Source organism: Bos grunniens, chromosome 23 (assembly GCF_055505025.1).
Source record: "Bos grunniens cultivar Pamir isolate PY7600 chromosome 23, Bosgru_T2T1.0, whole genome shotgun sequence".
Classification (NCBI taxonomy): Eukaryota; Metazoa; Chordata; class Mammalia; order Artiodactyla; family Bovidae; genus Bos; species Bos grunniens.
The window spans coordinates 50410305-50422455 of NC_141187.1; the positions used below are offsets into that span (position 1 = coordinate 50410305).

General features: G+C 43.7%; 1 protein-coding gene across 1 annotated transcript in view; it reads left to right on the top strand.

Annotated features, from left to right (window-relative positions):
* F13A1 (coagulation factor XIII A chain) overlaps window positions 1-12151 on the top strand; it is a 143627-nt gene that overhangs the window by 12631 nt on the left and 118845 nt on the right. Inside the window, exon 3 of the mRNA XM_086370908.1 lies at window positions 2754-2942. Coding sequence (XP_086227034.1) covers window positions 2754-2942 — 189 coding nt within the window. The remainder of the gene's footprint in view (window positions 1-2753; window positions 2943-12151) is intronic.

A 12151-nucleotide genomic window follows, 5' to 3' on the forward strand; every position in this document is an offset into this window, starting at 1 on the left:
TATACAGAAAGAGTGCCAGATGAAACGAATAGAACATATTCTATATTTATGCAGAAGTTAGAACCAGAATCTATAGTTACAAAAATTATAAGGAAGCAGATGTCAGTTCATTTTATAAGGATTTTTCAAATAACTGGATTATATAAAAATAAACTGTTTGCTTTATATGATACTGGGTTCCCTGTTCAGATGGAGACTCAAAGCCTAAGTATGAGGGTTTTCATGGAGGTGTTTAATACAGCAGGTCTACCAGATGGCCTAGCAATACCTCTACCCTCTGAGAGTCTGTGATGCTATAACATCAGTATATTCCTTCCACTGGTGCTGATGAATGGAGAGCGGTTAAACTCTTCTCTGAGGAATTAGATTTTTAGACATTAAAAAAAAATTATTAAAAGTCAAGATGCTAAGAAAGAGGGCCAAATGAGTTGGTTTCTGAGGTCCTTCTCAAGTGGGACTTTCATGATTCTTCAGCTCTTTCTGAAGCTAGTTTTACACTGGGGATTTTGACCTTAATAAGACCAGAGAACTTAAGGGGAAGGCAGCTTGGAAGAGAGACGTGTAGAAATAAACGTCTTCAGCCCACAGCCTCCTAAAGGAACGAAACTGCACTTCCGGGGACTGTGCACTACAGCAGGGTTCTGAGATGCTGCAAATGCAAAACTGCACCTTGGGCTTTCCGTGTGCTTCAGTGTCACAGTCAGAATAGCTCGCTGAGGACCACACCATGCGAAATACAAAATAACTCCATCACAGTTCATAGTCAGCGAGCCACAGAGAAGCCTCTGGTCCCAGGCATAACGTCATTCTCCTGTGAGGACGATGAATCTTTGTAGGCATTCTCAAGAAATTAGTGTCTTCGTTTTAAAGGTGAGAAAACTCAGCTTCTGAGAGGTAACCTCCCTGACCTAAGTAATGATGAGAGCTGAGATCAAACTCAGGATTACCTGGACTTTGAAATAATCCCAGGTGTTTCAGGGACTCCTAGACTTCAGAACTATAGAGTATCTTAATGAACCCAATTTCTCTGTTTTGCCTATGAGACAAAATGAGCTCAGAGGGGACCAGACATCCTGCTCAAGACTCCTGTGTAAAAGCAAAGGAAGCCACTGAGTCTTACAGGGTTGAAGCCCCAGCACCCTGTCTACACTGAGTGAGCACAAACCATGTAGCTGGCACGGTCAGGAAAAGGGAGAGAAGTCAAGATGGCAGGACTCCCTCCCCCCATGGTCAGGAAAAGAGAGGCAAGTCACGATGGCAGGACACCCTCTCCTACCCCTCACCCAGTTTTCTCTCCCCTGTGGCCCTTTAGAACCCCAAATGCATACACAGAACTCTATTTTTAGATCCCATGGGCTACAGCCTGCCAGGCTTCTCTGTCCATGGGATTCTCCAGGCAAGAACACTGGAGTGGGTATCCATTCCCTTCTCTAGGGGGATCTTCCCAATCCAGTGATTGGACCCAGGTCTTCTGCTTTGCAGGCAGATTCTTTACCACCGAGCCACAAGGGAAGCCCATATTTAGACTAGATCTTCTAAACTGCACTGTAGTTGGGTAACTGGAGTTACCATCACATCAATAATCGTTGCAGACAAAATGGGGAAAAAAACCTAAAGGAGATCTAACTTTCATCCAGTGTTATCATGTCTCAGATAAATATATAACTGACATTTACACTCCCGATTCCACACATCAGAGGAAAAACCTGAAGATTTTGGCATCACACCAGGGTTTGCTTCCAGATTGGTCGGTTGGTAGCCAGGCAAATGCGAAGCTTGTTTCTGCCTGTGCAATGTGGAAACAATCCTACCTCCCTCATAGAAACACTAACATGCTTCCCCTACGCCTGTTCCCTCTGTTTCCTGCTTTTGAAGGACAAGATCTCCTTTTAGAATTATGGAAAAGGAGGTTTACCCTTCCTGAATAAGAGGAGAATTTTGGATTAATGGTCTACTTGGACTGCAAGGAGATCTAACCAGTCCATTCTGAAGGAGATCAGCCCTGGGATCTCTTTGGAAGGAATGATACTAAAGCTGAAACTCCAGTACTTTGGCCACCTCATGCGAAGAGTTGACTCATTGGAAAAGACTCTGATGCCAGGAGGGATTGGGGGCAGGAGGAGAAGGGGACGACAGAGGATGAGATGGCTGGATGGTATCACTGACTCGATGGACATGAGTCTGAGTGAACTCCGGGAGTTGGTGATGGACAGGGAGGCCTGGCGTGCTGCAATTCATGGGGTCGCAAAGAGTCGGACACGACTGAGAGACTGATCTGATCTGATCTGTCCTTAGAACATCCCTTGGAAGCTTTGTCAGATTTGATCCCTCCCCTTTTAAAGATAAAAAATTGAAACCTGTTATTCCCTGCTTTTTCCACCGTAGAGACGCTGTAGTCATTGTGGGAAACAGCTGACTGGATGAACAGCAGTGTGAGACTCGGGCGTGAAGCCTTGCCTTGAGTCCTGGCTTCTCTGTATCTAGACCTGTACGCTAGGCATCACCATCACTGCCCTCTTACACCCGAAGTGGGATCTGAAGTAGGGTCGGAAGGGGAAAAGGCTTTTTAAAAATCTTCTTTGAATGCAAGGATGCCACAAGAGACCGATTCTGAGATCTACCAGCCCCCTGTATAGAGTTTTATCTAATAAACCTATTACCTCGCATCTTTGGGAAAAATAATCTTGTTTGTCTGAGTGTGTGTTTAAACCAAAATTACTCAATGTTTTCCTTGATTGTTTCTTTGTGTACAGACTACCTTAATGTCACGAATGTTCACCTGTTCAAGGAGAGGTGGGACAGCAACAAAGTGGATCACCATACCGACAAATACAGCAACGACAAGCTGATCGTTCGTAGAGGACAGTCTTTCTACATTCAGATCGACTTCAATCGTCCCTATGACCCCAGAAGGGATCTCTTCAGGGTGGAGTATGTCATTGGTGAGTGCCATGTGCAAGCTCTGCTCATGACAGTCATGATACCATGGCTTATAATTGCAAAGTGGTACAGGTGTATTTCCTGGAATTGTACTTTAACAGTTGGCTGGAACTGGGATTAATCACATACAGTCCCTGTACCACTCTACAGGCTAAGGCGGGTGTGACACAATGCCAAACATCCATAAATCATTTGCCTAGTCAGGCAAAGATCTGGTATAATAAAAGTGAGCCCAGTTGGCATAAAATGTTAATGGATGTAGAGAAAAACACACATTGCTGATATATATGCAACTTGATAACCTGGAAAACAATTTGGCGTATCTGTTCATATTAAAAAGACATATGTCCTTTGACCCTGCAATTTCACCTTTAGAAATCTATACCAGTGATATTTAAAATCTTAAAATCCACTTTTAAAAAGTGGGCATTATTTACTGCAGCATTGTGTATGGTGACAAAAACGTCCTAAGAGTAAGCAACTTTCAGTAGGGGAAGGGCTGGAGATACTGTGACATAGTCACATAATGGACTGAATCTGACCTAAACCAGATGACTTCAAGAGAGGTGGTGAGAAAACAAAATACGGAAGCGTGTATGCAAAATCCATATATGTGTGTGTAAATGTGCATGTGCACAGATCAGTAAAGTATTGTGAGTTCAGAAAAAAACTATGAAGCTCACACATTGGTGTTGATGTGGGATCCATGGTGGAAATATGGGCAAAATGAAGCCAAGAGAAGCAAAATGAAAGGGAGCCAAGCAGGAAAAGGAGGGGGGAAAAGTGAGCACAACATGGAGTCATCGATGTAAAATCACTGATCTGTAGGAATAAATATAATTAAAAGGATTAAAATCACAACTAAAAATGCATACTGCCCTAGGGAAAAAAATCTAAGACTGCTGATCACTTGAGGAATACAGTTTGTGTTTACTTGAGCTTACAACATGATTTCACACATAAATGTGGGGAAATTGTTTAAAGAGAGAAGAGAAGAGGGAGAGGAGAAAAGAGATCCCTCAGTCAGAATAAAAAATATCAGTGCGGCGATTGAGTTCTACACAGAATTGTTTGTTATCCCAATTGTGCAATGAGAAAAGGGAAAACTAATTTAACTGTTCTCGCGTGTTAGGCAAAGTGAAATAACACTGTTTAATTACATTTAGGGAGTAGACTCTTATTGTTAATATTTTTTAATAACGGGTACTTCAGGTGAAAGAAGAATCCACAGCTAATTTTTAAACAATATTTTGAAATACAAAGAAAATTTACTTTTGTTTCTTTCCTTAAGTTCATTCAGTTTCTTTTGTGTGTATGTGTGAAAGCTTGGCTGGATGGCATCACTGACTCCATGGACATGAGTCTGGGTGAACTCTGGGAGTTGGTGATGGACAGGGAGGCCTGTCGTGCTGCGATTCACAGGGTTGCAAAGAGTCGCACACGACTGAGCGACTGAACTGAACTGAACTGTGCATGCTTGTGTGAACTAGATATGAATAAAACCTCCTTGACACATTTATAATAAAAGGATCACTCCACACATGTCAATAAATACCCAGTTTTGTTTCAACTTAATGGGGATTTTTTTGCCTTCATCTTTATAACCAAATATTTCGGGCAGTGAGTGGGTGATAGGGAAGCTTAGTCCCTAAACTGGATATGTCTGAGGTCTCAGATCTTCTCCCACAATCACTCATAAAAGAATTATAATAATGAAAGTCTCAGGAAGAATAAGATGACTGTCTTAGATCAGGTTTCTAGGACACAGACTCTGAGAAGGAGAGCTGTGTGAAACGAGATTTCTGGGGCGCGATCTCGGGGTCACCATCTGAGCAGGAGTGCAGGGGTCAGTGTCAGACAGAGAGAGGAGCTGAGCTCCGTGAGCAAAGGCATCAGGGGGTCCCACTGTGCCCGCTGGAGCCGGACCGTGCCTTCAGGGTTGGCCAGTCTTGAGGCAAGGGCATAGGCCCTTTATATTCTAACGTGGACTGTCATTGACCGTAGGCTACCCCCAGGGAGAGGGTACCTAGTTAGCTGAGTCTCTATGGCTGAGGATAAACCCCTGAGGGCCATGAGCCGCCAATGCTCCCAGCATCGGGGACAAGGATGCCTCCGTCCTAAGCGCAGACAGTCTGGGCAGCAGACCACAGCTTCCACTGCAGTAAGCGCTCAGTCTTGTCTTTTTATAAAAAAAAGACACAGTGCTACATTTGTTCCTTCAGCAGAAAGGTGAGGCGGAGGAAGAATAGCAGATTTACCTTTGAGATAAAAATCTGCGTGTTTTAAAAAACAATACATCTCACGTAAGTCAATGTCAAGAAAAAGCACTGACTTCAATCAAAAACGGGTAAAAAGACTTGAACAGACATTTTCCAAAGAAAACATAGAGATGGTCAATAGGAACATGGAAAGAAGCTCAGCATCCCTGCTTATTAGAGAAATGCAAATCAGAACCACAGTGAAGTGTTGTCCTATACCTATCACAGTGGCCATCATCAAAAATCTGCAAGTAAGTGTTGAAGAGGATGTAGAGAAAAGGGAGCCCTCTGACGCTGTTGGTGAGAACGTATGTTGGTACACCCACTGTGGAAAACAGTATGGAGCTTCCTTAAAAAGATTTTTGAAACGAATACTACCAAGTGATCCAGCAGTTCAACTCCTGAATGTGTAACCCCCAAACACTCGAAAACACTAACTTAAGAAGATACATACTCACCAGGGCTTCAGCAGCGCTGTTTGTATACAATAGGCAAGATGTGGAAGCAACCCAAACGCCCATCAACAAATGATAGAATTAACATGCGTGTGCGTGTGCGTGTGCGTGTGTGTGCGTGTGCGTGTGTGTGTGTGTGTGTGTGTGCGTGTGTGTGCGTGTGTGTGTGTGTGTGTGATGGTGGAATATTACTCAGCCATACAAAGAATGGAATACTACCATTTGAAGCAACATAGATGCGCCTAGAAAATATTATGCTTAGTTAAATGTCAGATGAAGACAAATACTGTATAATATTACTCATATAGAATCTAGAAAATAAGACGAATGGATATGCAAAACAGAGTCATGGAAAAAAAGAAAACCTTGTGGTTGCCAAAGAGAAGAGAGAAGAGGGAAGAGAGACAAATGAAGGGCATGGGATTAACAAACTGCTACATATAAACTAGGCAAGCAACGAGGTCTTACTGCGTAGCAGAGGGGATTATACCCACCATCGTGTAATATTTGATTGAGTATATTCTGCAAAGACAGGGAGTCACTACCCAGTATACCTGTAACTTGCACAGTGTTGTAAATCGACTCCACTTCAATTAAAAACAATAATTGCTATAATAAGAAGAGACAAGTATTGAACATGAATCAGAAATGCAATTCAGTGCACAGGTTTGTATATGCAAGTGTACTTCAATTTCAAGAAACCTAGAATGTGACAAAGTGATTTAAAAAACAGAAAAGAGAATACTTCATAAAAAATATGGGACTCATAAGAGTCTTCAAATATTTATCTTAGAGTGTTTAAACCAGATTTATCAACAAAGATCAATTTATATACTATTTCCAAGAGTGTAACTATAGAGAGACCTATTGTCTTATTAAAAATACAGAGAAAATAACCACACATATGTGCTTCCAGTTTGCACTTCTTTGTTATTGCTCCTTTTTCTTTCCTTGTGACTTTATATAAGCTGAGCTGGGTTGCCTTAATACCCTGGAGATTTCTTCCGTGGCTGTCCTCAGAACCTAGGGTCATGGGATTTATTTATAAGTGATTCCGCCTTCAAATTGAGTTTCTTTCTTTTTAAATATTTAATTAAATAGCCTCTCAGATGGTCCCAGATTTAACCCATTGCATGCTGGCTTCCCCAGGCAGAGAAAGGAGGTGAGCATGGGGCTGCTGCTTTTCCTGGGCCAGCGCGTCCCTCGCTTGTACTCAGAGCTCTGATAGCTCATTCATTAGAGGCTGGCAGTGCACAGCCACCTCTGAGGGTCACGTGGGGGGTGTTAATGACCTGGAGGAGGTGGGTATGTGTGGAACATGTGCCCGGTCATCTATGGGGCCTTTTCCCTCTCTCCACCTCTGAGCCTGCAGCCACCAGACATCGTGGAAGGCAGGGGTTCAGTTCAGTTCAGTTCAGTTCAGTCGCTCAGTCATGTCCGACTCTTTGCGACCCCATGAACCACAGCACGCCAGGCCTCCCTGTCCATCACCAGCTCCCAGAGTTCACCCAAACCCATGTCCATCGAGTCGGTGATGCCATCCAACCATCTCATCCTCTGTCGTCCCCTTCTCCTCCTGCCCTCACTCTTTCCCAACATCAGGGTCTTTTCCAATGAGTCAGCTCTTTGCATCAGGTGGCCAAAGTATTGGACTTTCAGCCTCAACATCAGTCCTTCCAATGAACACCCAGGACTGATGGGGCAGAGCACTAATTATAGGCTTTGTTAGTCTGGAGCTGGAGCTGTGAAAACCTGGGAAGAGTGTGTGGTGTTAATATGCTGTGACTTCAGCTCGGGCTTCCTAATTTTTTGAGACTTCTTTACGACAGAGTCATTCCGAGGAGAGAATTTTTTTTAACTTATTTATTTTAATTGGAGGCTAATTACTTTACAATATTGTGGTGGTTTTTGCCATACATTGACATGAATCAGCCATGGGTGTACATGTGTTCTCCATCCTGAACCCCCTCCCACCTCCCTCGCCATCCCATCCCTCAGGGTCATCCCAATGCACCAGCCCTGAGCACCCTGTCTCATGCATCGAACCTGGACTGGCGATCTGTTTCACATATGATAATATACATGTTTCAATGCTATTCTCTCAAATCATCCCACCCTTGCCTTCTCCCACGGAGTCCTAGAGACTATTCTATACATCTCTTTCTCTTTTGCTGTCGCATATAGGGTCATCGTTACCATCTTTCTAAATTCCATATATATGTGTTAGCATACTGTATCGGTGTTTTTTGAGGAGAGAATTTGCAGCTGTCTTCCTCTCCAGCTCTCCCTCCTCAAAACAAAAAGTTTACCCTGCCCAGTGAGCCCTCCAGATTGACTGTGAGGTCCTCGGGCACATTTCTTTCTCCCTGGAGTCCAGTCACAAGCACACAGGGGCATTGAGGCCAGCACCTTGGACGCTCTCTTGACCTTTTTAGCCCCTCCACAGCTCTCACAGCTTCAGGCTTCATATTTCTGGGCCCCGCAGAAAGAAGAGGGGAAGGATGGTGTCCAAAAAGCCTATTCCTCTTATCAGAACAGCAGTTTCCCCTGGAGCCCCAGCAAGCTTTTTATGGCTCATGTACTACCCTTCCCTGTAAGAAGAGCTGTGAAACTAGTCTCAGAGACAACTAAGCTTGGCTGCTGTAGAAGCCCAGGGGTGTTTGCTGGAAGTCCCTTCAGCCCAAGAGTCCAAAAGTGCAGCCTTTCTTGAGGACAATGACGGAGGTCATTCATGGTCATGGTCATCACGTGCCCGAGCAAGAATGGGACCCTAGGCACCACACATATTCTGTTATTAGTCCCATTAAAACACTGAAATAATCTCTACGCTTCAATATTTCTATTTCATCTATTTTTTAATTAAAAAAACATGTATTTGTTTATTTATTTGACCGCAGATGGGATCTAGTTCCCTGTGTGTGCATGCTCAGTCATTTCAGTCATGTCCAACTCTTTGTGCCCTATGGACTGTAGCCCTCCAGGCCCCTCTGTCCATGGCCAGGGGTTAAGCCTGGTCCCCCTGCATTGGGAGCAGAGTCTTAGCCCCTGGACCCAGGAAAGTCCCTCATCTTGAGTGTGTGTGTGCTCAGTCATATCCAGTTCTTTGCAACCCCATGGACTGTAGCCCACCAGGCTCCTCTGTCTGTGGGATTTTCCAGGCAAGAATACTGGAGTGGGTTGCCATTTCCTTCTCCAGGGGATATTCCCAACCTGGGAACTGAACCTGTGTCTCCTGCTTGGCAGGCAGATTCTTTACCACTGAGCCATCCGGGAAGCCCGTGAGTTTTATCTTAAGTCATCAAGGGTGTCAGACTGGTGTGTATTCAGGATGGGAGTGACTTGAACGACTCTTAGGGGATTTGAGGCTGGAGAGGAGGTGCTCAAAGGAGAGAGGGCGAGAGCCTGAATTCGGGCACTGGTTGAAGAGTCGGAGAGGAGGGTGGGACTTGGGAGATGTGTCGGAGACAGAAACCTACTGGACTTGTAATTGGTAGTCTGGGTGGAGTGAGAGGGAGGTAGTCAGATACAGCTCCTGGGTTGCTGGCCTGCATGCTGCTGATGATAGATGCTGGCATCTCCAAAGGAGAGAGATAAGTGCTTGCATGCTAAGTCGCTTCAGTTGTGTCTGACTGTTTATGATCCTATGGACCAAAGCCTCTTATATTTCCTGCACTGGCAGGCAGGCTCTTTACCATTACTGCCACTTGGGAAGCCCAAATGAGATAAGAAATGGAGGAAATTCAGGAGAGAAAACCTGAGTGGGAAATAATACTGATGCTAGTGACTCCCACTGACAACTCGCTTACAGGCTCAGGTACTGGGCAAGGTGCTGCCCTGGATGGTGCTCATCTCTGTCTTCTTCAGAAGTGATTAAGGGACTTACTCGGCGTCACACCTGGAAAGTGCTGGGGCTGTAATGCGAACCCAGGCATTCTCTCCTAATCACAATGCACAGGACCTGTGCCACCGAAACAGTAGACGTGTAAGTGAGATTCTGTTCGTTCCTGCTGAGTGTGAAGTAGTAATACTAAAGGGACTTCCAGGTAAAATTTGTCCAATGGATGATCCCATATATGAATCGGAAGCTTAGGGGAAAAGTTGGGTTGATATATGGAAATGTGGATATCAGTCATACATAGATCATTTAGAAAAAGTAAATCAAGGGAGAAATTGACGGAGGCTCAAATTCTGGGGGAAAACGATTTTTAAGGAGTCAGTCCAGGAGCTGGCACCCCTGGAGGAGACAGAGACCATGTGATTAGATAAGTTGAAGGGACACCAAAGAAGTGCGGTATCACTAAACCTGAAAAAAAATCGGGTGCTTAAAGAGGGAATTGTTTGATGCTTTTGGAAGAGAAGAAGATAATTTAGATAATATCTAGAGAAGACTGTGGGTAAGAGGTGGGGTATTTTGTTTTGGGTGTCTGTTTTAGGATTGAAGGTACTTGAACTTGCATGTAGGCAGAAGAGACGGAGCCAGTAGAGAAAGAGTCCTAAAGATTCTGGAGAATGCTGGAAAAAGTAGAAGCATCTTGAAGTGGCTTGGTTGAAGGGTTGATTGGCAGAAGAATTCCTTATCTTCTGAGGATGTTGGAAAAGAGATTGGGGGTGGCTGTTACTATATTTGGTAGAGAGACAGAAAGCTGATTATCATGCCTGATGATCTCATCTTTCTCAAAGACCTAGGAGGTGAGCAGGTGCTGCAGGAACTTAGGGAGGCAAAGGACCATTTCCCATATCAGAGGGCATCACCCAAGTCCTTTAAGACTAGATGTCCCCGTGGACTTGGGGTTCAGACAGTTTAGGAGATATCCCCAGCTTTGGTGGGGATGGACATACTCAGTTTCTCTGCTGAGAAATGTTTTGCCCCAAATCACACAGCTGGTAAGATGTGGAGAAAAGTTCCCTAGCCTATGCTCTTCCCAATATTTTATGAGGCATTTTTTTATGAGAATGGGTTACCTGTTCCATCATTTTAAGGCAACGCTGATATGAGATGTCATTTCAGATTTTTGCTGCCGCGTGTTACTGCATGGATGGTCAGCATGTTCCTTCTCAGGCACCTCTGTGAAGTGACTGATAATGGCAGCTAAGAATCTAGGACACTATCTCCCAGAGTGTGCTCTCTATGAATACCTGTCGTGTGAGATGTTCTTTGAAAAAAAAAAAAAAAGGTTCTGTGGTCAAACGCATTTGGGTCACACTGTATCTCATGGCTCTTCTTGGAGAACTCCAACACACATCAGTGTATCACAGGCTCTGAGGAGACACATAGTCAAAGAAAGCAAGCATCTTCTTTAGCCTAACTTTCCCAACATTGTTTGACTCCAAACACTACTCCATCATATTTTTATTTTTACAATACCCTTTAGTAAAATGCAGAACTCCAGGAAATGCTGAACTACAGTGAAAATAACCTATATTCTGTAGAATACTGAGGAAGATGGATAGATGGGTTTGTAGTCAGTGTGCTCTGGCAACTTAGCAGAATATCTGTTTCTTTTTCTTTTTGACACTTTAGATTTTGTGCCAACATTAAAATAACTCTGTCAATTTGGCATTAATATTCAGTAACTTTTCAAAAATGATTACTTTCCCTTTTCATATTTATATATTTACTTTCCACGCTTTATTTTGGCTTCTTTTATCATGAAGCCAATTTGCTTTCCTTTTGAATGTGTTTATTGAACCCTTATTGATAACCTTGCATGTGCAAAGCATTATACTGGAATTAGAGTATTAAGACATTTTTATACTTTGCCCTTGAAGAGTCTGGAGAGGACAGCATGAACGCTAGAGGTGGAGTTCAATGCCAGCCTCTTGGGCAAGATGCCTGGAAAGCACCTTGGGAGAGAGAGATTGTGTGGCTAGTTGGAGGAGATGCCCTGAAAGTGCTATTTGAGCTGGATATCAAAGGAAATGAAACGAAATTAAAAGATGCTTACTCGTTGAAAGAAGAGCTATGACAAACCCAGACAGTGTATTAAAAACAGAGACATTACATTGCTGACAAAGATTTGTATTGTCAATGCTATGGTTTTTCTAGTAGTCATATATGGATATGAGAATTGGACCATAGAGAAGGCTGAGCACTGAACAACTGATGCTTTTGAACTGTGGTGTTGGAGAAGATCCTTGAGATTTCTTTGGACTGCAAGGAGATCCAACCAGTCAATCTTAAAGGAAATCAACCCATGGAAGGACTGATGCTGAAGCTGAAACTCCAAAACTTTGGCCACCTGACATGAAGAGCTGACTCACTGGAAAAGACCCTGATGCTGGGAAAGATTGAAGGCAGAAGGAGAAAGGGACAACAGAGAATGAGATGGTTGGATGGCATCACCGACTCAATGGACATGCGTTTGAGCAAACTCTGGAAGATAGCAAAGGACAGGGAAGCTTGGTGTGCTACAGTCCATGGGTCACAAAGAGTCAGATACGACTCAGTGACTGAATATCAACAATCAAAGGATAAATAGAGGCTGACCCAGTGGAATG